The sequence below is a fragment of the Penicillium lagena genome (assembly GCF_028827675.1).
Source record: "Penicillium lagena strain IBT 129212 chromosome Unknown utg000007l_segment0_segment0, whole genome shotgun sequence".
In the NCBI taxonomy this organism is placed as follows: Eukaryota; Fungi; Ascomycota; class Eurotiomycetes; order Eurotiales; family Aspergillaceae; genus Penicillium; species Penicillium lagena.
This window is the reverse complement of record NW_026623228.1, coordinates 288099-311431: the sequence shown is the minus strand read 5'-3', so window position 1 is coordinate 311431 and position 23333 is coordinate 288099. Positions and strand designations below refer to the sequence as shown.

General features: G+C 53.6%; 10 protein-coding genes across 10 annotated transcripts; 8 read left to right on the top strand and 2 right to left on the bottom strand.

Annotated features, from left to right (window-relative positions):
* Positions 1-214: 214 nt before the first annotated feature.
* Positions 215-3022, bottom strand: N7510_009624 (uncharacterized protein; the record flags this gene model as incomplete). The annotated part of the gene is made up of 7 exons (XM_056981549.1): positions 2919-3022; positions 1697-2872; positions 1502-1610; positions 955-1156; positions 832-901; positions 318-759; positions 215-264 (listed from the first exon to the last, which is right to left on the bottom strand). The coding sequence occupies exons 1-7, from the start codon at positions 2991-2993 to the stop codon at positions 215-217; spliced, it is 2124 nt and encodes a 707-aa protein (XP_056829385.1). The 5' UTR covers positions 2994-3022.
* A 1020-nt stretch (positions 3023-4042) lies between these two features.
* On the top strand, positions 4043-5377 carry N7510_009623 (basic helix-loop-helix domain-containing protein; the record flags this gene model as incomplete). Its single annotated transcript, XM_056981548.1, has 2 exons — positions 4043-4106; positions 4164-5377. 2 exons carry the CDS (start codon positions 4043-4045, stop codon positions 5375-5377), a joined length of 1278 nt encoding a protein of 425 aa, XP_056829384.1.
* Positions 5378-5768: 391 nt separating this feature from the next.
* N7510_009622 (uncharacterized protein) lies at positions 5769-6753 on the top strand (the record flags this gene model as incomplete). Its single annotated transcript, XM_056981547.1, has 5 exons — positions 5769-6025; positions 6092-6176; positions 6226-6390; positions 6443-6547; positions 6601-6753. The coding sequence occupies 5 exons, from the start codon at positions 5769-5771 to the stop codon at positions 6751-6753; spliced, it is 765 nt and encodes a 254-aa protein (XP_056829383.1).
* A 534-nt stretch (positions 6754-7287) lies between these two features.
* acuM (gluconeogenesis transcription factor RDS2) lies at positions 7288-9146 on the top strand (the record flags this gene model as incomplete). Its single annotated transcript, XM_056981546.1, has 6 exons — positions 7288-7405; positions 7469-7491; positions 7727-7973; positions 8040-8791; positions 8843-9039; positions 9095-9146. The coding sequence occupies 6 exons, from the start codon at positions 7288-7290 to the stop codon at positions 9144-9146; spliced, it is 1389 nt and encodes a 462-aa protein (XP_056829382.1).
* A 368-nt stretch (positions 9147-9514) lies between these two features.
* N7510_009620 (SPO22/ZIP4 family meiosis protein) lies at positions 9515-13360 on the top strand (the record flags this gene model as incomplete). The annotated part of the gene is made up of 19 exons (XM_056981545.1): positions 9515-9578; positions 9656-9895; positions 9946-9999; positions 10049-10102; positions 10154-10296; positions 10343-10598; positions 10646-10719; positions 10768-10855; positions 10908-10962; positions 11013-11048; positions 11096-11309; positions 11360-11490; positions 11538-11671; positions 11744-11930; positions 11979-12055; positions 12101-12255; positions 12309-12440; positions 12498-12782; positions 12851-13360. The coding sequence occupies 19 exons, from the start codon at positions 9515-9517 to the stop codon at positions 13358-13360; spliced, it is 2889 nt and encodes a 962-aa protein (XP_056829381.1).
* Positions 13361-14059: 699 nt separating this feature from the next.
* On the bottom strand, positions 14060-17253 carry N7510_009619 (WD40 repeat domain-containing protein; the record flags this gene model as incomplete). Its single annotated transcript, XM_056981544.1, has 3 exons — positions 14060-16436; positions 16488-16759; positions 16810-17253. 3 exons carry the CDS (start codon positions 17251-17253, stop codon positions 14060-14062), a joined length of 3093 nt encoding a protein of 1030 aa, XP_056829380.1.
* Positions 17254-18330: 1077 nt separating this feature from the next.
* Positions 18331-19050, top strand: rrg9 (mitochondrial ribosome assembly protein RRG9; the record flags this gene model as incomplete). Its single annotated transcript, XM_056981543.1, has 1 exon — positions 18331-19050. One exon carries the CDS (start codon positions 18331-18333, stop codon positions 19048-19050), a length of 720 nt encoding a protein of 239 aa, XP_056829379.1.
* Positions 19051-19353: 303 nt separating this feature from the next.
* N7510_009617 (uncharacterized protein) lies at positions 19354-21015 on the top strand (the record flags this gene model as incomplete). Its single annotated transcript, XM_056981542.1, has 1 exon — positions 19354-21015. One exon carries the CDS (start codon positions 19354-19356, stop codon positions 21013-21015), a length of 1662 nt encoding a protein of 553 aa, XP_056829378.1.
* Positions 21016-21075: 60 nt separating this feature from the next.
* On the top strand, positions 21076-21936 carry N7510_009616 (uncharacterized protein; the record flags this gene model as incomplete). Its single annotated transcript, XM_056981541.1, has 1 exon — positions 21076-21936. One exon carries the CDS (start codon positions 21076-21078, stop codon positions 21934-21936), a length of 861 nt encoding a protein of 286 aa, XP_056829377.1.
* Positions 21937-22245: 309 nt separating this feature from the next.
* On the top strand, positions 22246-23267 carry N7510_009615 (Mob1/phocein family protein; the record flags this gene model as incomplete). Its single annotated transcript, XM_056981540.1, has 3 exons — positions 22246-22669; positions 22738-22965; positions 23026-23267. The coding sequence occupies 3 exons, from the start codon at positions 22246-22248 to the stop codon at positions 23265-23267; spliced, it is 894 nt and encodes a 297-aa protein (XP_056829376.1).
* Positions 23268-23333: the final 66 nt, after the last annotated feature.

Below are 23333 nucleotides of genomic sequence, written 5' to 3'. Positions count from 1 at the left end.
TATGTTGAAATATTGGGTTATCTCTCTGCCTCGGGCCCCGGTTTTGTAGGGTTTGATAGAAGACATCTATGATTTCTCGTGACATATAGTACATGCGCGCCTGATCCAGGAGAGGTGGGCCAGGCGGTACAGAATATTTGAACCAATTGAAGTGTACATAGCCTGCACTGCAAATTGCTGATTTCAGATGTAACTCCCAAGCACGGGCACACCATCAGGCACCAGGGACTGGCTTCAAAACCCCATTGTCATCATATTTCGCTTCTATTTCCAAGTCAGACCAGCAACTTGGCAAAACACCAGAAGACAACACTCACTGAAAAAGGTATATGAAAGTGTAATGGTATCAATCCCCTTCATATTGGGATCCGTCGCAAAATCAGGATCAATAAAGAAGAAGACCGGCATATCGACCGACTCGCCGGCATTAAGCTTCTGCTCCTCAAAGCAGAAGCACTGGATCTTACTGAAATACGGCGCGACCTGGCCGGGCGTGACGCTGTAAGTCGCAACCCCGATGATATCCTGCGGACTCTTGTTGGTCGCCGTGTAGAAGGCCAGCGCGGTCTCGCCGGGCAGCACGCGGACTTCGCGCTGCTGCGGGGTGAATTTCCAGGGGAGCACGTCGGAGACGGAGCCGTTGAATGTTATCCGCAGTCGGCGCGAGTCCGTTACTGGTGTTACGCGTGAGGCGGTGTCGCCGTCGCCGCCGCGGTGGGTAAGGATCGGTTGGCCGCCCCAGCCGGTTTGTTGGCAGATCTGTGGATTCACCAGGAACGGGTCAGTGGCGGGCAATGGGGATGGGGTTTATGGGTGTCTGTCTGAGCGTACCATTTTGTAGAGAGGTACGGATCCGTAGGCTAGAGCAACGGTTCCGAGAATGAGACTGATGGTATAGTACCTAGTCGAGTACAATGTCAGCGAGTGCAACAACGAAGACAGCGGCAAGCTCACATAGTAGATGCATTGCGTTTTTGCGATTGGGGTGTGCTGAAAGGCGCGGCCGATGCATGTTGCCGTGCATGGAGGAACGAATTGGCGGAGAAAAATCGCCTCTCGGCGGGGAATATGCCTCTTTGCAAGCGTATTGAGTGTGGTGGTATTCCTGCTGTCCACTGACAGCGTCCCCATGCAGGGAACACGCGGGAAAACATGACTTGGAGATCGGAAATCGCATTCGATCACCGGGGTTGAAGACAAAGTGACGGCACGTGATCGGGTCTTATCGATAAGACGCACGGGACCTTTTCCTGTCGAAAAACGGGATGTTATACTATAAACCAAAGAGTTCCGAGGTCCATGTTAAACTAGTGGAAGCAACGAACCGTGGTCGTATCGGACGTATTGATATTAGGAGTCAAGTAGGCAATATATGATTAGGCCCACGAAGAAAGAAGTAGTCTAGGGTGAAGGAGGTGGATAATAATACACTCGTCCCGGGTCCTGTGGTGGCAGGCCTCGAATTCCTCGCCACGAAGAGCAAAAGTCTAGTTCAGCACACTGGTCGTAATGCGACCGAAAACTCCACGGACCATGCTGGGTCGTTCTCGAAGACAGGTGAGAAGAATAGCTGCGCTGACCGCAAATGCAACGCGCTCGCGATATTGATACTAAAAACACAGACAATGTCAGCACAAGGTAAAGGCCAAGAACAGAGAAAAAATGTCGGTGCCGAAATGTACAATGTAACCCTTACCTTTTTATCATACAACCGTGGCAAAATCGTGGCCGCAGCTCGGGGTGCCACAAACTGCGCCAGCTCCTGTCTCCTTCGTGCCTTCTCAACCAATACACTCCATCCGCACATGAAGCATCCCGACGCGACGCACAGGCCGGAGTCCCACATCAGCGGGGTGACGGTCTTCGGATCCAAGATCTTGGGACCGATCCTGGTCCGCGCGAGACAGACGCCATAGTAGAACAGACTGACAAAGGAGGCGAGGAAGGCGGAGGACTGGGCGGAATCCAAAAGAGCACGGCGGAGGGAAGCGGCTGACTTGAGTCCCCGCAGACGCAAGACAAGTTGCAGCGGGATATAGGTTGCACAGGCAAACTTGAAGGTTCTGGCAAAACGGGACACCGCGTGTTTCTCACAGCTGGGGCCACAGCCCATGTGGACCATTTCGCATGGAATCGGAATTGTCTTGACTGGATCCCCCCACGCCGTGGGCCAGCGGTAGTCCCTGCACATGGACTGGAGCAGAGGCGCTTGCCCCGTTTCCTTCCCGTATACAAAGACCCCACGGCGGACACGACGTAGAGCCTCGATCAAGCGCGAGTCCACCTGGGCAGCCTCTCCAATCCACTTCTCGTACGTCCGCGGTAGCCGTTCGGGCAGATAGAACCACGCCCACATGACGACTGCCGCGCTTGCAGCAAACACGCCGGCATCCGCGAGACCCGGAGCCAGCGACTCGGCCACGGTCCAGCGATTCTGGGCTTTGCGGCGACGAGACCAGCGGTTCCACGCAATGCACGCTACCACGTCGATGGCTCTTGTGACCGTGAATAAGGTCAGATCCATGGTCCTCCCCGCCAGCTCTGGCCGTTGATGCTCACGTACATCGGATGCCACCTGACTGGCATCTCCTGTGGCCACGCGTTTCGCTCTGACATCTTTTGTCCGCAGACAGACACGATTTCGGTTGAGAAGTTGGAAACTGAACCATGACGATAGGAATGCGACGGCGAATCGAACGAGGCGGTCCAGCCGGTGGGAGATCCGGATTTCGGCTTTGGAGCCAAGCCCGACGGCAATCGACGCGTAGAGCCGGTACAACAGCACCGGCAGCAGGGTCGAGCCACCGATGAGAGAGGCGCAAAACGTAGGGAAACCGTTGACACGGACGGGGTTCGTCAATACTTGAGCTAACTAGACCTGGGTTAGCCTTGAATGCCATCTCGGGCACCAAACACACCTCTTGAAGCTTTTGTTCTGTTGTCCAACCTTTGTTGCTTCCCAACCGCCGTACATAGGAGATGAGCTTTGGCATGACCGACGACAGATACCCGAGCGCGTAGGCTCGCAGAATGCTATGACCCTCCCATCAGCAAACGCCCCAAACACAAATCAGCAAGATGGCACACACGGTTTAAGGATACGCGCATTGACGTTTCTGTCACTACTCGGCAGGATGGTAGGTCCCATCTTCCCGGATAGCCTCCTGTGGTCACCCGTCCTTGAGGAAGGGCGCAGCACCAGACTCTCACCCCGACGCAGCGACACTCAACCACACATCCGTCAGCTTGAGCAACCGGTCGTGGTTCCTTGGGTAGTATTTCTGGGGTCCCGGGGCGTAACAGGCAGAGTCCTGCGCGATCGGTGATGAATGATCAACTGTGGATCTCCTGTGCCACACGCGTGGAGGTTAAGTAGAGACCGGAAGGGGCCCGCGGTGATTGGGCCTCGGTCCCCGGCGGGCGAGTGGAAGAAGGCAGGTGAAACGGTGGGCCGCCAAAACCGTTTGAGAGCCAAGGACGGACTTTCAGGGGTTTAGTCCAGGACGGGCGATCATCCAACCCGGGCAGGCAGAGCACAGTGTTCGGGGAGGACCCCGGTGCGAGTGGGGACAAGAATGATGACCCGGTACTGTGAGGATGGTGCAACCCCGATGAGGAACGCCAGGAACCTTGTTTAGGACTGGCTGGAAGCCCCAGGTGCAGTGGCTTGGCCAAATCCCAGGGTGTTTGACGATGCCAATGACGCAGGTCAGATCTCGGGGCCTCGGAGAGAACTGCTGTATGGGGCGGTATGGGCTGCGGTTCCGAGCCCCTCTCGGTATGGGTAAGTTTGGTCTCACCGATACAGGCATTCACATGTGATCCGATCTACTTGGTCCCCCAGATTCTTCTCTCCAGACTCCCCGCTCTTTCCCACTGCAATCCTCTCTCATCGCTCTCGTCTCTCGACTAGCTATCGCTTCTTCTCGTCGCTGCGATCGGGCGTGTGTGGTCAAGGCATGCCCATCTCCACTGCCTCGGTTCGCCCAGCTCGGCCTTCGGAGAGCGCCTGAGAGTCTTATCGCTGCCAGCGCAGACAAGAATGCAAGACCACGGCCCCGAAGTACAAACGGGGCGGGCATCACCTCCACTAGGTCCCTTTGGATGTAAGTTCCAGTTGCTCCGGGCCCAGAACACATCCCCCTAACCGTGATGGCTGGCAGATTCATTCCTCGCTCCCATGGACACTCCCTATGAACAGGCGCCCGCGCTTCCCCCGGGTCCCTCTCTTCTCGATGATAACGAATCCAATATGCTCGACAATTTCTTTACCACCATGAACGCAAACCATTTCACCAACGACTTTTGGCTGCGCGGGCAGCAGAACAAATCCTCCGGCTCCCTCAACTTCGAATGGTCCGATGAACTACCACCGACCTTTGAAGGCTCGACTACCTCTTTGTCCCAACCGTCCTTCCAACACGGGCTCGGCAAAGCCACGGACAATCACGCCCCCGCCGATATATTTGCTGCAGCCTCTATGCTGTACCAGAGTGGCATGAACGCACCGGAGCTCGGGTCGGCGTTAGCCGGCCAAGCATTTCCGGCACCGCTCCCCATGAACGGGACCCAATTAAGCCCCAAAGATGTGAGGCGTTTTTCAGCTGACCACCTGGGGCCCAAGGCCAACCTATCACCAACCCGGGAGCGAGTCCCCGGAGGATTCCACACCTCAGAGATGCTCTTCGATGTGCATAACCCAATACCTGTCGACCAACACCCGTCCAAAAAAGCCCGCGCCCTTCGCTGGGGGTCCGATTCCAATTTTATGGACCACTATATAGCCCCACCGGACGTACCCGACGACGAAACGCGAACGGAAGAGCTGTTGGAGAATCTGCAATGCTTCGAGCCGCAAAGAAGTGCAGACAATACTCGCGCTCCCAGTCCGGAACGGATCGCAGGTGCGCGAATTTCGGCCTTCCAAGGCAATGGGATGGAAGATGGTGCACAGCCACGGAAACGGCAACGCACCTTGGTGAAGGAGGAAGACGATGCATTCTCCGACGACGATGACCTACGACCTCAGTCCCGCAAGTCCAAAGCTCTCATGGGCATCAAGGGACGGCGTACGTCCACCGATATGTCCCGGAAATCACGAGTGACGCCCGGCTCCAAAGCGCCCCGCGAAAATCTCACAGAGGAGCAAAAGAGAACCAACCACATCCTGTCGGAGCAGAAACGCCGGAACCTGATCCGCCAGGGCTTCGACGACCTCTGTTCGCTGGTGCCCAGTCTCCATGGGGGCGGGTTTAGCAAAAGTGCCATGCTCACACAGGCGGCGGACTGGCTGGAGGATGTCCTACGTGGCAATGAGATTCTGCAGGCACAGTTGGCTGATCTCAAGGGCATTAATGGTTTAGTGATGCCGCGATGATACCCTTGCTTTTTGGACTTGTTGATGAGACCACGAGTTTTCTTTCTTTTATCAGCGTTCTCATTGTCAGGATGCAGGCTGGTCAGCTGGCAGGGTGTTGGACAGTGGGCGTTTCTCGGATGGTGGTCGGACAACCGCTTCTATCTGGATGGCTGGGACTTTGTCCGGTCGAAAACTATGCAAGGGGGATATACATATCTAATACAGTGCATATGTCTTTGGATTTAGCCTGATCTATTGGGAGTGAATAGCTATAATAGAAGCATGCGTACATATACTTTCTGTCTACTCTCTTTATAGTGCCACACCGCCTCGCCTGGGCATGTCAACCACTCCCGCGCGTAACCCAAACCACAACAACTCTGCAACAACAACAACAACAATTACAACCATGCCACCCAAACGAAAACGCGACAGCGAGAGCAGCGACCAACAGACGGATCGCAATAAACGCTATGCCTACTTGAAACCTCACACCCGACGCGTCCCCGAGAAAACCATCAAAGCCAAATGGACAACGCTGCCAGAGCCCGTTCAGGAGAAAGTCCGCGATCTCTTTCATACACTCGAGCGGCCAGTGATCATGCGACAACCGAATGAACGCAAGCGCATCGAGGCGCAGACGGCGGTTCAAGCGGTGGTGCGAACGTATGTCTCTTCAGAGAGACTCTTGATTGTTGGGCGCATGATGCTAATTCTCTTGCGCCATGTTAGTCTAGGACGGCGACTTCCTCGCATGCCCTTTCCGCCTATCACCAAGGACTCGAATTTTGATTACGAATCTGCGTTGAACGAACATGTGTGTGCTCCGTCATCCGTCTCATGACTATTGCTGATTGCAATTCCAGCGACTGCTCGAGGCCAACGTGGCTACCATGAAAGACAGCATTGATCTTCTCAAAACTGAAATTGCAAAGGAGGAGGCGCTCCTGGACCGCGAAAGGAAGTCGCTGCAGGAGATGGACAAGAACGCCAAGCGAGCGGAAGCTGAGCGGAAGCGCCAGATGCAAAAGGTATGCGATGAATTGCCTCTGTGAGCTTCTTGAACTAACATGATGCTTGAAGGAACACCCAGTCCTGCGTCGCCTGGATGAACTGCCGCACACTCAGGACCGAACGGCCGAATTCACACTCCTGGACACAAAGGATAGCCAGGCAACGTTGGATGAGGTATGGAAATTCTTATTCATTACGACGGACACGGCTGACAGATCGCTCGACAGCTGGACACCGATCCCGAGGTCCAGAGCCTAATGAAACAGCTGCATGGCCATTTGCAGTCCATGCAGACCAACACGGCGCCGCTAGCTGGGCTCCGGGACGCCATCACCCGGTCGCAAGCTGCCCTGGACCTTTATTCGATGCCGGATGACTGAACCAGGGGGTCCGAGGTTCAGTATCACGAAGTAACACATGCCATGTGCATATATGCCCTAACCCCCCCCCCCCCCCCTGGTCCGAGGGAAGGGTGCTCGCGTGCTCCGATCGGATCCTGGCGCAGTGATCATAACTGTGGCAAAGTACGGCCATCTTCTCGGGACCCCTGAGCGGCAGCCACTCAGCCGATCCGTGGTGATTGTCCAATCTGGGGGATTCCGGTACTCCAGGATGGAGACCCGTACTAGGCCGGCCCACTGCGAGGTGTCGAAACGATCTGCTAGTTCGCCCGATGGATATTATTATTAAATGTCATCTAGCTTCAATTGCTTTTGACCTCAATTATCCGTAAATACCATCATTATCGCACCTACATACTGCCCTCTGTAGTCCGCCCCTGCCAACCTCGGTCGGTGGCGTTGATCCCCACGGAGCAGAACGGAGGGGTCTCGGGGTCTCTCCGCCTTTCGCGGGAAACCGTTCTTCACTGCGTACTTCTTCCCTCAGTCAGTCAACTTTCGCTCCCTGCAACCATGCCCGACACGACGCCAGATTCCAAGAGAGATGCAGCCAAGGATGCGCGCGCAAAGGATTTCTCTGCGGCCAAGGCCGACAAGTCCAGTCCCAAGAAGCGCCGCAAGGTCAATCACGGTAAGCTGCATGCGCTGGCTCAGACGTGGACGCGATAAGGGCTAACCTGTTCTGTTTGCACAGCCTGTGTCTACTGCCGTCGCTCGGTAAGCTCTTTGTCGAATTGATTCACCGCATAGCCTCTCTCTCTCTCTTCTACTACCCATGCGCCGCGACATCTCCAAGGAACCGCTTGGCTAACCAAAACCGCAACTATGGTCGCGTGGGACAGCATATGACTTGTGATTCGGTACGACCGCTTCTCTCCGTCGATTGTGAAATCTGTCTGACTATTTTTTGTTTTCGATCGTGAAGGAACGCCCTTGCACCCGTTGTATAAAGCGCAATATCGGCCATCTGTGCCATGATGAAGCCAGAGAACCAGCGAAGCGGACCCGGAGCGAAGCAGAGCATTCGGCGGCGGACGAAGAGGGCTCGTCGACTCACGACCTCGCCTCTGTCCAAGGGATGCCTCGCCCCGTCGACGTCCCGGATACCTCCGCCCAGTCCATTCTTCCAGACGGTACGATCGCACTCCCGCCCACTGTGAATCCTGTCGCATCAGGTCTCGGCTCCAACTCTCAGCAGCGTAAGCTCGGAGATGCCAGTTCCGCCATTATCGTTCGGAATTGAGCTGACATTCTTTTTGTTTTAGTCATGGGCTACAACGACTGGCTCGGAGGCCAGCAGAACCAGTTCCAGGATATGCACTCGCTCCATCCGTCGTACATGTTCAATGCGCCGGAAGTGACCAACGAATACAACCTGCTCGGGGACTTCCTCAGCAACAGTCTCTTGGACGACGGGGCCATATTCCAGAATCCGGATATGCAAGGCATATATTCGGATCCCACGCCGATGAACTCCATGAACAATATGGGCGTGCCCAACGGCTTACCCCCGCCGCAGCTCCCACCACCGGCCCAGAGCCAGGCACCACAGGAAGACTCGATCCAGCGCCCGACATCGACAGTAGGCAACGACAAGGCTCGCGAAACGTACTACATGACCGCCGCCGATCCCTCGGGCTCTGACCCGCCCGAGGAGCGGATGAACAAGCTCCTCAAGGCGAAATACGATGCGGGACTCCTGAAGCCATTCAACTATGTCAAGGGATACGCACGGCTCAACCAATATATGGAGAAGAACATGCAGCAAGCGTCCCGTCAGAAGATTCTCCGGCAACTCGACAAATTCCGGCCCAAGTTCCGCGAGCGCATGCAGAGTCTCACCGATATCGAACTGATCCTGGTCGAAATGTGGTTCGAGCGCAGTTTGATGGAGTACGACCGTGTTTTTGCCAGTATGGCCATCCCCGCGTGCTGCTGGCGGCGAACAGGCGAGATCTTCCGAGGCAATAACGAGATGGCGCAGTTGATTGATGTGCCGATTGAAGTCTTACGCGATGTGAGTTTATTTGAGCGGTGTTGCATACTGATGTGTACTGATGGGGAACAGGGCAAACTCGCCATTCACGAGATCATCGTCGAAGACCAGCTCGTCAGCTACTGGGAGAAGTTCGGTGCCATCGCCTTCGACAATACCCAGAAGGCCATGCTCACCAGCTGCACCTTGAAAAGCCCCAATCCCAATTCCCCGGGCGATGGCATCCCATGCTGCTTTTCGTTCACGATCCGACGAGATAACCACAACATGTAAGTCTCCTCCGGTGGTTGGTTCACTCCGGCTCACGATCTGACATTTATTTAGCCCCTCTCTTATTGTCGGTAATTTCCTGCCCACGCAGCGAATACACAAGTAACGGGCAGATGGATGGTGTCGTTTGATTTGACAGATTGACATTCGAGTCATGAAATATTGTTTCTTTCTTTCTGATTCCCCCACGCTCCGAGTTTCTGACTTGCAATTGAGGAGTTTGAAAAATGTACCATGTCCACACTGGATGTACAGTATGGCGTCTATTTCGGAGTTGCGATTTATGCGCAAATAACCTAGTATAAGCTGGTCTTATATCTTATCCTCAATCGATGCTGTTTCGCCTGTAGTCCCTCCTCTCCTAATCAATGCTCTCCCCGTGACTCCCTCCCTCCCTCTGTCTTCCTCTTTTGTCCCTCACGAAGCAATCATCTCGCATTTGCCTGTTTCCATCTCCCCGCGTCACTGCTGTCAATGGAAGTCGACATGGAACGCAACCCACGCAACGCCCTACACGAGCAAGTCACTGCTCTCGCAGGTACGCCATTGGCAGCTCAGCAGACTCCCGCTCCCTTCGATTGCTGACATCCACTGCGCGCCTTACTACACATGTAGCTTCAATTCGTAATCTGGAAAGCCAGATCTCCACTTCGAATACCTCTGAAGCTCCTCTTCCTGGCGACCACGCCCTGCGATCTCTGGAGGATCAGCTCAACCAGCAACCTTCGTTCGCGGGACTCTCCACGGCGTCGCGATGCGAGCTGGACTCTGCTGCCACGGCTTTGTGGAATACATGTGCCCAGGCGAGAAAAGAGCGCGAGAAGAATGAGAGAGAGCTAAAGCTCTTGAGCAGAGGTGTGTTTATTCTCAAGTGCTGCTTTGCCATATCTCATCCACTTTCATAGTGAGGGCTCTTGCGTTCGCGGTGCTGGATATTGCTGCACCAACTCGACCTTGCGGTACTCGACTGGATTATACCTTGACAGTGATGTTGATCTGATGGTTCAGCAGGACATTTGAGGGCTCTCAAGGTGGCGTTGAAAGCTGCTCGCGGTTGTATCGGTACCTAAATCTCTCTCCAATGTCTTCTATGGCAGGCTGATATAAAGGCAGACTCTGAACAGCCTGACCTTGGCCTGAAAGTCCTGGGAGCAGGAGCGCAGAGGCTTGACTCTCTCGAAAGCTCGACTACCCAGGTGGACAAAGCTCAGTTACGATCTGTTGCGATGGAGTACTACATGCTACGGATTCAACTGGTATGCAATACCATCTCTCCCTGGGAACATGATCTAATGTTCATAGGCATGGTTAAGAGGTCGTCCTGATATCGCAGAGCACCTGCTTTCAAAGGCTCCCACAGCAGTGATGATCGAAGATCGGACGATAGTCACCGAGACATGCTACGACGTGGGGAATGCAGCGCTCTCGGCAAGTCAATACGACATTGCGGTTCAATGGCTGGAGAGAGCTTCAGAGCAGATCGATATTCTGAGTTCGGAGAGTCACAGCCTGGGTGCGGGTTTGAATGACTTAAAGCTACTTGTTCGACATGCTCTTAGTGAGTACATTTGATATGAATCGACCATGTATACTGAAATATTCCAGTTCGAGCTTACATGTGTCTCAATACACCTGAATCAAGAGAAGCGCTTACCAGACAGTTTGCCCTGCTCAAATCTGTACGTACAATGCCTCATTGAGCGGTTTCATTAACCTGAGAAATACAGGACGCCGGAGACTCGCCCAGTGTTCTTTTCCTTGAGCTGGAGATTCTCTGTCGAGAGAGAAATCCAGATCGGGGTGATGGGTTTAGAGGTACCAGCCGAGTTTGTTGCCATTGGGGAAACAGATTTTAATCTCGTGGCAGCACTCTTGACGGCCCTTGTCAGCAGCATGAATCTCTCAGACGAGACCCTGAGACTGTGAGTGTCCCATTTATCATGAAGAACCATGGTTAACTAATAGAGGGTAGAGCATTGTACTATATTGAGAACTATGCGAGCTCAAGGTATCTTTCCTTCTCATAGTCTTGAAATTCTTGCTCACCCGACACAGTCTGGATTTTACCGTGCACATACTGCAATCCCTTCTCACTCGCCTTCTTCCATTTCACATCCAGGCGTGGGTTGAGAGGTGCTTCCTTAGTCTGGTGTGGCTACTGCGATCCTCGAACGAAAAATGTCTAGATGTTATCATGGACATGGCCAAGAAGCTGGAGACGCATAGACACAGCCCTCTGAGCATCGACGCAACTCATGCCACCTTGATTGTAGAGAAGACGCCTTCTCAGCTACTGAGCCCTGCTGATGATTTTACTAGGTGATATGGAAACAGATGGATTCTGCAGTTCTCAAGAAGCAGCTTACTATTGCAGAGAAATGGGGTCTGCTCGCCGTCGATACCAAGATCTTTGAATCTTGCTCCAAATCCAACCGACATAAAACACTTCGGTAAGTACAGGATAATTTTCTGATTGCCCGTATTGAATTGTTTCTAGAAAATTGGCAGGATATGCCTTGAGCAATGAGAACGTGACTCTCGCTCGAAAGACACTGGATCGGATTCCTGTCAGCGAAGAAGATATCGATTCTCGAACCCTTTTCCTATGCTACAAGCTGGCATTGATGGAGGGTACAAATTGTGCAGGTACCTAAATATGATGTTTCACCGTTACTATAAGGTTAACTAGACTAATCCGTCAAGAACTTCATTGTCAAGAAGTGCTCGACACACTCGGCGCGGGCTGGTTTACTTATGTTCTATCCTGCGCAGCCGAAGCTCAACGGCAGAACAAGCAGTCAGAATTGCTCGAATGTGTCCTCTGTGTCTTTGAGTGCATGGGTATGAAGAAGTTCTTCTCTCACGAGGTTGATCTTTCTTCTTTCTTCATGTGAGAATGCTCATCTTTGTGTTGCTTGCAGGAAGCTGATTATTACAGATTCACGTTCTTGGCCTTGAAAGACCTGGCAGACCAAACCAGGGGAGAAGAGATGATGTGTCAGACCTTTACATCTGGTGAGTTTTTATTTGCTTTCAAGCACGGCACTCTAACTTGTGTAGCTTTGAGAGTGGTCATAACAGATATCCCTGCCCGCAGTACCTTCTCAACAGACGACCTCCAATGGCTCTACGGCGAGAGCTACGACCTGGCTTTGAGAATGCTTACAGAGTCACGGGTGGAACGTGTCACTCCGCTGCTTGAAGCATCTAAAGAGGTATACAGGTTCAACTGGATCCGATTAAGACAGTCACTGACGGGAAAGATTAGTTTGCACGGCGTTACTTTGATAGAAGACCCGTGGACCGCAGAAAAGCTTCGCTGCATATCTTTCTCTGCAACTATTTAGGGGCAATCTTATCCGTCAAGAAGGCACGTTCACAATCAGACAGTTCCATCCGAGTGAGTCTTCTGCCAGGTCACCTCAGGCAGTTCTTGAGTCTAACTCATATCCAACAGAAATGCCACTATCAAAGGTTGCATGATGATCTCTTTGTTTACGCCAGTGTATCTCAGTTCCTGGAAGGAAAAGATGTCTCAACGGTTGAAATGGAGTGGTTACAACGCTGCCGAAACCTGATCGCTCTTGATTTCGAAGCCTCAATCTATCTCGAGCAGTGGTCTTTTCTAATATCACTTGTTGAGCAGGCCCAAAGCTTCCTGGATGAGGAGCTCTGCTCGTCCTTGCTGGACTTGATCCTTCGCTCTCATGCACCGATTCAAGAGGTCGTTACTGTGGTCAAGGTATATCCTGCAGAAGACACTGCGCACCTGATTCATAGATGAGAGAGTTACTGACACTATCTGTATAGAGCATTATATGCACCGCCCACGACTCACCATCCCCCTTCCTCAACACATCCTCCTTCCGCATCAAACTGCCCCGCTACCTGCGCTGCCTCTTCCACCTTGCCGTCACGTCAGTTCCCAGACAGGTCTCCGAGATATCATCGCAAGAAGAAGAATCAAGCAACTCAGTGGTCGATGCATCGCTCGCAGAATCCGTCCTCGACCAAGTCCTCCTTTTAGCTTCAGACGAGTGTTTTATTACTAGTGCCCGGCCCAATCAGCCATTCAACCTAGGCATGAGTTCTGTCTCTGGTATTCTCGAAGACAGATTTTGGTGTTCTTATCCAGTTGAGGAACTAGAGTGGCTCGCTTCTGTTGCTTTTAACAAGGCCGTCGACTTTTACAGCGCGGCCCGGGACGAGGAGTGTCAGCGGTGGGGTATGAAGGCTGTTCAAGTGGCGGAGTGTGTGGACCGTGTGTCAGGTGGTGCTCTTGCGCGGACGCTGCGTGTGAATATGGAGAAGTTGAGTTGAGTTGAATTGTCTGGAGTGGTGTCGTTGATGGGTTGAGGCTAGAATTAGGTTAGGGCTGAGGGACACATTTATATATTTCGCCCTCGCGAGTGGCCCGTGGTGGAACAAGAACATTTCTTTATCCTGGCAGGGTCCTTGCGTTCTGTATGAGGAGCCTATGTGTCTTTTACATGTATTACTTTACTTTAATGATTTTGTTTTCAGATAAGAAGAGAATTATGAATTCCAAATCTTGATTAGACAAGAACGCACCACGACTTTGGCGCAAGTAAATAACCTGGGTATCATAAGAAGCAGAAGACAGAAGAAAAATCTGCGAAGAAAAGAAAGCAAAACGCACAGAGAGCAGTACCTCTGCAGCAGGGAAATCGAGCACATCCCCAGGGCGAGTATGGGGAAATGGAGTATAGAACGTCACGAACAGGTTAGAACGATGAAAAAGGAACACTTGGAAGAGAACGAAGAGAAGAAGAAAAACAGAATAAGCGAAAGGAAATAGGATGCCCCCAGGGCAATCCATCGCCCGAACCGAACACCGTCCATGCCAATTCCTTGAGAGGAGGTAGAAAACAAACCGCGCGTTACTCCCACCCGAAATCCCGCAACCGATAAATCTGTTGGCGGGGAAAAAAAGTCAAATAACCCAAAAGGCAGAAATAAAAGAAAAAAAAAGAGCTATAATGAAGATGAGGTGGGGTCTTATTCATCAGTCACGGAGTAAGACCGACTCCTGGATACCTGTCTCGCCCCCTTATGCCGCAAAAGTGGTGTAGAAGGCATATGTCTCGGCAGATGCGGCGACCGCGACGAAACAGACGAGCAGCTCGCCTTGCGATCCATGTCTTTCCCACTGCTATCTGTTTCTGTCTCGGCGCTCTCGTCGCTACCCTGTTGTGCACGCGAACTCATGACACGTAGAGTGAGATTGAGCTCTCGCTCCAGTTCCTTTTGAGCCTGGATCCGCGTTGTGGATCCGTTGAGCTTTTTTCTGTATGCTCGTAGCGTGCGGCATACTTGCTCCGTTGACATGTCTAGACTGCCGAATTCACTGCGATTGTTTGCTTTGCTGCGTGAGCGGAACTCGAGAGATGTGCGGCGATTGGGGCCCTTGGCGCTGTATGGTGTTTTGGAGGTCGAGGTTTTCGACTTGGGGCTCACGGGAGACGGGGATCTGCGAGTTCGGTCTGTTTGAGAGTATGAAATGGGTGACCTGCGAATGGAGGGAGAGGGCGTTTCCGAGACAGAGTTATTCTTCAGTGACGATGGTGCCAGTGATAGCTTCGACATTTTCCGGAGTATCGATGGCGAATGTTCGCGAACCGGGGTCGGCGTTCCCACCGGGCTGTCTGCGCGTTGGAAGCCGGCGATTTCACTGCGAGAAAGAACTTTGCGCAGAGGGGGTCTGGCCGCCGTCAGCTCCTTGACGGGGCTTTCATCATCATCCCGGGTATTATTGACCTCCGGCACTGGTTGTGGTTGCACGGAAAGGTTCCACATCATAACGATACCATCCATGCCAGCACTGATCAATGTCCTCTTGACGAAAGGTTTCTCCGAGGAAGTCTCGTAGTCCTCTAGAAGCAATACGTCGCTGACGCCTTCGGTATGGCCGAATTCACCGGCGAGAAGGTGATCTCGTTCAAGATCATAAACGCGTATGGATTTGTCAGTGCTCGACATCCCGATGAGAATCTTAGGGCTATGCCCGGGAATCCCAGGTGCAACAGTCAGAGAAGACATGACGACCGCATCGCCTACTTCCGAGTCAGCTGCTCGGAAAGAATGAAGTTGCCGTCCAGATGGTATATCGAATTTTGAGATGAATCGGTCGACAGTGGACAGATAAAGCAGGTTTGAATCGTCAGGGCTAATTGTCATAGAGACAGGGGATGCTTTCAGCGTGATGACCTTCGTAATAAGGTAGGCAACGGAAGTAATACCGTCCTCTTCTCGAGTCGCGCGATCTCGGATTAGGACTGTGCGATCTGAAGAGGACGAAAGGAGTTTCTCGCCGTCGTTTCCGAAAGCGATCTGACTAACGGCGCCAACGTGGTCATCCATCGTCTGGATCAGCCGGAATGTCGATTCGGTCTTTCGGAACAATTGCACCATTCGATCACGGCCGGAACTGGCAACCAGGCAACCGTCGTCTGTTGGCTGCAAAGCAATGTCCGTGATCTCTGCGCCATGAGCGCGGACTTCACTGGTGCAGCTCCAGTCCTTGCCCGAGAGGACTCTAAGAACTCCAAACTTATCCCCCGAGACAAACCATTCCGCGTTGTCGGCTGCTCGCAAGACTTTGAGCTCATTTGCAACATCGTCTTCATTATATGCAGAGAGCTGTTCAAGGTGGATATTTTTCGAAGCCAGACACTTTCCCTGAGCATCCCAGAAATTCACAGAACTACTGCGCGACCAGGTGAAGAATTTGGCAGAAAACTCATTAGGAAGTTTCAGGGCCTGAATGCCAAAGACCGGGTCTCTGTGGGCTAGCATTGACGTTTCCCCCGGCTCTTGCTCACCGTCCTCCACCAATTCCTCCATAGGATAGACATGGACTTCGCGAGTCGCCTCAACAGTGACGAGGTGTGAGGATAGAGAGCCCATGCAGGTAATTGCAGGGCCTTTAGTCCCCCCATCAGACATGGCCCTTTTAAGACGGACAGGAGACGCAGGTGTAGATGCAGTAGACGACCGAAAGTCTTCGAAGGATAATCGCTGTGTCCATCTGGCGCGGCCACCGAGCCAAATGCATTCCTGATCAAAATCGACGGCGAGAGAAGTGATGCCGAAGCCAACCTGTTTTACCATGGATAACTTCTGGGATCCTTCTCTGTCATCAAGCAAGCATACTGCGCCAGACTCCGTGGCAAGAACGGCCTCTTGGTCGGAAATGCTGCTAACACTGCTGAACGTGTGGTCTCCCAGTGCACCTAGCAAGCAATTTCGACCCGAAAGCGCCTTCGGAGCTGGGTTTGGTGACGGGCCGGCTCCATCAGAGTTCAACCGTGATTTTGTAGGGGAGATAGGCCGCGCTGCAGGGAGCCTCCAGACCTTGACGTGCCGCACGCCAGTTCTAATTCACGTTAGCGAGTGACCGGACGCATCGATCAAGGGTGACACATACGTAACCAACGACTGTCCCACCCAGCACATGTCCCGAACAAACGAGGTACACTTGTTGGCAGAGTGGAGCTTGGCCGACCCGTTCTTCAGGTTGATTGTCCAGATAAACAAAAATCCATCATTCGGGTTTCCGAGCGTCGCCAAGTACTGCGAGTCCGGGCTGAACGCTAGGCTGCGCACGCCAAATGTATGCTCCATTAAGATTGATAAAGGCACATCCGGCAGGGCGTCTCTTGCTGTGGAGAAGAGAAGAACTCGGGGGTTGTAACCAGTCTAGAACCGCATTAATACCCTATAGATTTCCCAGTGTATCTTCCACTCACCTCGCCCACTGCCAGGAATCTTCCATTGGGACTGATAGAAACGCTGGTAACCGCTTTGACCCGTTCTCGCGAGGACCACGTGCGCGGGCTGCTATAGTCAGTAACTTCGTTCGACGGCGACGCATTGTGTAGATTGAGGTGTGGATTGGAGCGGATATGGGCGAGAGATCGCGATTTGGAGTCTGGTGTCGCGGGAGGAGTGGACGGGTTGTAAAAGGAGGTCGTCGGGTTCACGCTAGTTGCAGACGGACGAGCTCGAAAGAAGCGCTGGCTGATATTCCCATCATCGTCCAGCTCGGCCAGCACGGCGGCCGATCCCGCGCACAGGGCGAAGCTTCTACTCTGGTCATGACTGGAGAAGCCGTTCGGGGTCGTAGTGGTTGTGCCGATGACGGTTTGGAGGGACAGCGAGGCCTGGTGGGCAGATTTGCTGGGGGAGCGCATGCCCGGTCTCAGGTTGGGAGAATTGGAGGGGTGATTTTCAGGGATGCCGGTCCGCCGAGCTTGCTCTTTGCGCTGAGGGGTGCGGTGGTGGCCATCACCGCGGAGATCGGTGATTTAAGGTCCCCGGAGCGCGTGGCGGGTGTGCATGGCAGTTGGCGACCGCATTCGCCAGAGAGTCAGGTGGGATCGAGGAAATACTCTCGAGGTTATTGATTTGGTGGGAGACAAAAGGAGGTGGGCCTTGTTGGTGGCTGGGTGTTTGCTTGGTGGGGAAAGCTGAGCTGGAGAGGAACACAACAATATTATTCTCAAGGGGGAATACTGTGGATAAGGATGGGAGGCAGAATGATTGAGAGAAAAGAGGGACCAAGTTGAAAGCGAGAGAAGGAGGACGTGGAGGTTATGTGATAGGGAGAGAAACAACAAGCTCTCATTCCGCGCTAAACTGAGAGAACGCGTGCATCATTCCTGGTGATCCTGGGAATGATAGTGAGTCGGGTCCACGATAAGCGCGATCATTAAGACATATACTCTATCAATCGCACTAAGTAGCATTGTAGATATCTATAACTGCACAGTATACGCTGCACCTCGATGCACCGTCACTGCATGATCTCGATCGCCACGAGATGAACCGGTGGGTCTGGCTTAGCTCCTTCGGGGCCTGAGCACGGTGTTCTACATACATTATATTTTGACATGAACCATGGCGGTAAGAGCGAATTGTTATTCACGAAATGCGATAATGGCCAGAGGTGGACGACAAGACAGTGTCCCATCACCCTACTCGATCCTAAACAAGGGGCACTTGATTCCAATGGTGAGTCTGCTTCGAGATAGGTATCCTTGAACAACTAGATTTCCAGTCAGAGGAGGCGTCTAGTTCGTATTTAGATCGAGTTTAGATCGTTGTAACTATATGCCAAATCCAGTGAACTTGGGAGTTGTGAGATATTGGTTCGGTTTGTATAGATCCCCGTTTGTTGGTGCCTTAGGTGTCGTGGTTATCTTATCGCCCCATCCTCCTATTTTCTTTTCATCTTCTCCTTTTGCTGTGCATGATCCTCCAACTCAGTCATGGCAACCCGCTGCACCGCTTCGTCCCGGTTGGGCCTGCCCACCATTCTGCGCGGCCTCTTCCGGGCCGAGTTTGCTGGTGACTTGCGCATTCCAAGCACCCTCCCCAATCGCAGTCCGCTCGCCTCACGCCCCCATCTACCTCGAGGACTGCAGCACTCACGGCAGTTCAGCACAATCCCGACCCTGCGCGATGCTCAAGACATTGTGTTCGATCTCACGACGCCAGCCGGGGCTCCTCCTGAAACGAAACCCACGGAGAGACTCGAGTCTGGAAGGTCAGGAAAGGGGAGAAGGGCCAGAGAAAACGCCAAGGCAATAAGGAGCGAGTCTACATCCGATCCCACCAAGAAGAAAAAGAAACTCGAGCACTGGCAAATGCAGAAAGAAGCCCTCAAGCAGAAATTCCCCGTCGGCTGGAGCCCGATGAAGAAGCTGTCCCCCGACGCGCTGGAGGGCATCCGCCACCTGCATGCGACTGCCCCTGATCGATTCACGACGCCCGTGCTGGCGAATCAGTTCCAAGTCTCGCCCGAGGCCATTCGCCGCATCCTAAAGGGAAAGTGGCGGCCGTCGGAGGATGAGATCGAGAAACGGCGGGTGCGATGGGAGAAACGACACGACCGTATATGGGGACGAAAGGCGGAGCTGGGACTGCGCACACCGACCGAGCGCAGTAAAGCCTTGACCGACTCGAATATTTTGTATGATCAGAATTAGCATGGTGTAGCTATAAATATTATTACTGTTAGTACATACGGCTTGCCTGTCAACTACCGCATCGAGAGTAGCTCCGGTCCGGCACCGACCCGCGGCCCCAGACACGAACACATGTTGTCTTCTTACTTCCACACTTCTCTTGTTGCTCTTCTACAACCCCCCGAAACCAGGCCCGCGGACAGAATGCGCAATTCCCATCCTTCATCACTAGCCGGTTCCCACTGCTCCTGAGCGCGAGCGACTCCCTCAGCTCGTGACTCTTCCTCCTCGATTGCGGCCCCCCCATGCTGACCGACCTTCGCCATGCCGTCGTCCAACATCCAGGTCTTCGTCAAATGGAAGGATCAGACGATTTTCGCCGGCGAAGATGTGGAGTGTGTCATCACCTTTAAGAACGTGACGGACACCACCCCTGCCGCCAGCATTGGAGGTGAGGGCCACCAGAGGAAGCTGTCTCGAGTCGCCAACCACGCCAGCAACTCCGCCTCCGACTCCTTCTTCTCCTTCAAATCCCCCAACAGCTTGTTCTCGGGCCGGCGATCCTATTCGATCGGCTCCCAACGGAAGCCCTTCCACCGAACCGCCTCATCGCTGAGCTCCCCGCTGGTCGGCTCCAACAGCTTCCCGCCAAATAGCCCCTCCACACCCCGATCCTGGCAGCCCGGTCACAGCCACAAGAGATCAGTCTCCATTCTCTCCATAGACAGTGAAGGTCACGTCGACTCCAGCCCTTCACCGCAGAACTTCGCTCGAGGCAAACCAATAGCCAGGGGCCATGGGCGCTCAGCAAGTCTTCAGGTTGCGCCCCGGAGGAACGATAGCTATGACGAGGCGTACAGGAAAGGTATGTCCCAGCAATTAGGGAAGTCCCGCACAAAGTCTGACTGTGCTTTCTTAGTCGGGAGAGCTTCGATCCGTGGCTTCTCACCAATGGACACACCACTCGAGTCAGCCTTGGGCGATCTCAGGGTCGACACCAATCACTCAGCCCGAGCAAACCGTCATAGTCCAATGGCAAATAGCCCAATAGTCCCGGGGGAGCCAATGCGCATGCCCGCGCGAAGACCACAGCCACCCGCCATCGACTTCAAATTTCCAGCTGCTCCCCCGCCTTCCGAACCGACTAATGTCCGGTCTGCTGCTCGAACTCCTTCCCCGAAATCAGGTGAAACAAATGGAAGGAAAACAAAGGATCCGTCCGTGGCCCCTAGCCACCAGCAGCTCGCGCGGGTTCTATCGGCCACCAGCGTGAATGGAAGCAGTCGAAGCAGCGGCGAATTTTACTCCGTCAGCGACCATTCGAGTGAGACACTTGCATCAGAATATACAAACTACTCCGTTCAGGGTGCACGGCCTCCCCCTCCTGCTCGACATGCACGGCACCACTCCAGCATCGTACCCTCGATCGCCAAAGCGGACGACCAGGCCTTGCTGATGGGATATGCGCAGGTCAGCGCATCGTTTACAGTTGATGGTTCACTAATTGATCAATCTGTATTCGACGAAGTGAAACGCAAGGGAGTGGTTGGTGGGCAGGGAAGTGGACTTCCTGGCCGCGCCAACCCGTCCACCGATCGCTCGCGCAAAGGTGGCGGGTTCTGGGGTGCGTTCAAATGGAACACCATTGAAGAATCCATCAATGGCCTGATGTCGAACAACGAACTGGATGGCTTGCGAGAAATGCGCGGCGTCGCCTCCTCGCGGTCAATACCTTTACTCTCCACCACCCAATCGCTTCTCTTTGTCGACCTGCGACTGGCGCCGGGCGAGGAGCAGTCATACACCTTCTCGTTCACCCTCCCAGAAGGACTTCCAGCAAGTCATAAGGGGAAAGCCATCAAAATCTCGTATAATTTAGTCATTGGCACTCAGCGGCCGAGCGGACCCAATGAGCCTCAGAAGGTTAACCGCATCAACATTCCTTTTCGGGTGTTTAGCGGTGTGAATGGTAAGCTGCCTCTGTAAGACCGTGATATCAAATCTAACACCCGTCCAGTCAAAGGAGAGGTTGTCGGGCATGACTTGATGTCACCGTATGTGCTCTTGCGCGACGAAGCAAAGGTAACCAAAATCGGGCCAAACACGCCCGCGGCAACCGTAAAGAACCAAAGCATCAGCAGTCCGTGGGGCTCGGCTGGTGACTTTTTGACATATGTGGACAACATCCTCGAGCAGCGAGCCCGTTCCAACACATTATTTCCTCCAGGAGCCTTGCATGAACGACAAAAGAGCATAGATACCACGCCCTCTCAGCAGATTCTGTCTGCGAAAGATACCATCGACCTGGCGATTCTGCGCAGTAATCAAGCCATCCACACAAGGCGCAGCCCCAACCGATTTGAGATCGCCCGTGAGGGGCAACGCATTGCGGTGGTTGTATTAAATCGGCCGGCGCACCGGCTCGGCGAGACCATTATCGCCACCTTGGACTTTGGCGAAGCCGCCGTCCCGTGCTACGCAGTCCGGGCGTCGCTGGAAACCTCGGAGAAGGTGACGCCGACTCTGGCTGTGCGGTCAAATGCCAGCATCCATCGCGCCACACGACGAATCTACGCATCCCTATTTGAGAATACGCTGTACGCTACGCGAGTTGTCTTTGTTCCGGCGATCCCCATCACGGCTACACCTACGATCCGCACCAGCGGCGTTACTCTGGATTGGGAATTACGGTTTGAGTTTGTGACCGCCAGCAGCACCGGCGAGCAGGGACCTGGTCCATCGGGCATTAGCTTGCTCGAAACGCTGTCTGCTGATGATCGCGGCAAAGTGATGTCTGCGATGGAGCGATTGGGCTGCGAGTCGTTTGAGATCTCGATTCCGTTGACGGTTTATGGCGAGACAGTACGTGAGCAAGTACCTGAGGAGAATGAGGGATACTCGATCTAGTTGGAAGACTTTCGTACAAATCTATCATCTCAAATATAATATAAGCTATCTCCTACGGCTGTGTTCTTCGGATACTCCTGGCGCGTAGGTCTGACGTCGTATGTAGAGTTGTCGCCGGGGCAACCCAGCACCGTCACTTATCTCTCGATAACAACTTCTCTTCCACCACACCTCACTAAGCCCGAACTGGCAGACATTCCTCGGTGAGTCGTCGGTCTTCCGCCATGATCTATTGACCGAAACTAACTTCCTGACTGGAATGCAGGCCTGTCGCAACCCACCCTGAGTGCTGAAGCCAGAGAACACAAGATGGCTTCGTTCATCACCACCATGTCGGTCCCCGCTCCCCCTGCTCCCGTCCACTTCTCTACTCCCTCCGAGTCGCTGTTGCGCTCGCCTCCTCCTCCTAAACCTTCCATCCACGTCACCTCCAGCCCTTCCTCTTCCTCTTCCTCTCCTCGCTACCAGACTACCCGCACTTCCCGTGTCCCAGCCTTGGAGCCGCCTTCCTACCTGTCACCCGCTGTGCGCGCGCTCAAACAAGGAGTCTATGGACTAACACCTCCTAGCAATGCCCGGACACGAGCGCCGTTCAAACCCCGGTCTGCCGCCAAGGGGACCAGCAGCTACCAGCTGCGCCAGTTCGCCGAGGCCACTCTGGGGAGTGGGAGTCTCCGCAAGGCCGTGCAGCTGCCGGAAGGAGAAGATCTGAACGAGTGGCTAGCTGTGAATAGTATGTCGCATGTCGTTGAACTGATTTCTGACGGAGCGAGGCTAATGGGTTTTGTCCACCGGTTAAAGTCGTCGACTTCTACAACCAGATCAACTTGCTCTACGGCTCGATAACGGAATTCTGCTCCCCGCAAACATGCCCGGAGATGAAAGCCACCGACGAATTCGAATATCTCTGGCAGGACTCCGAGAACTACAAGCGCCCGACCAAGATGTCGGCCCCGGAGTACATCGAGCACCTGATGAGCTGGGTTCAAAGCAACGTCGACAACGAGCAGATGTTCCCCAGCCGGATTGGTATGTTGTCATCGTGTTATTAGAAGATTCGAGACACGCTGATTGTGAATCATCAAACAGGTGTTCCCTTCCCCAAGACCTTCCCCAGTCTCCTACGCCAGATCTTCAAGCGGCTGTACCGTGTCTACGCCCATATCTACTGCCATCACTACCCGGTCGTGGTGCATCTGGGACTGGAGCCGCATCTCAACACGAGCTTCAAGCATTATGTGCTTTTCATCGATGAGCATCGGCTGGCGAGCGGGAAGGATTTCTGGGGGCCGTTGGGGGATCTAGTAGACAGCATGTTGAAGAGCGATTGATTGATTGATTGATTGATTGATGGTCAGACTCGGGTTATCTCCAGGCGTTTCGGGGGTGTGCATGCA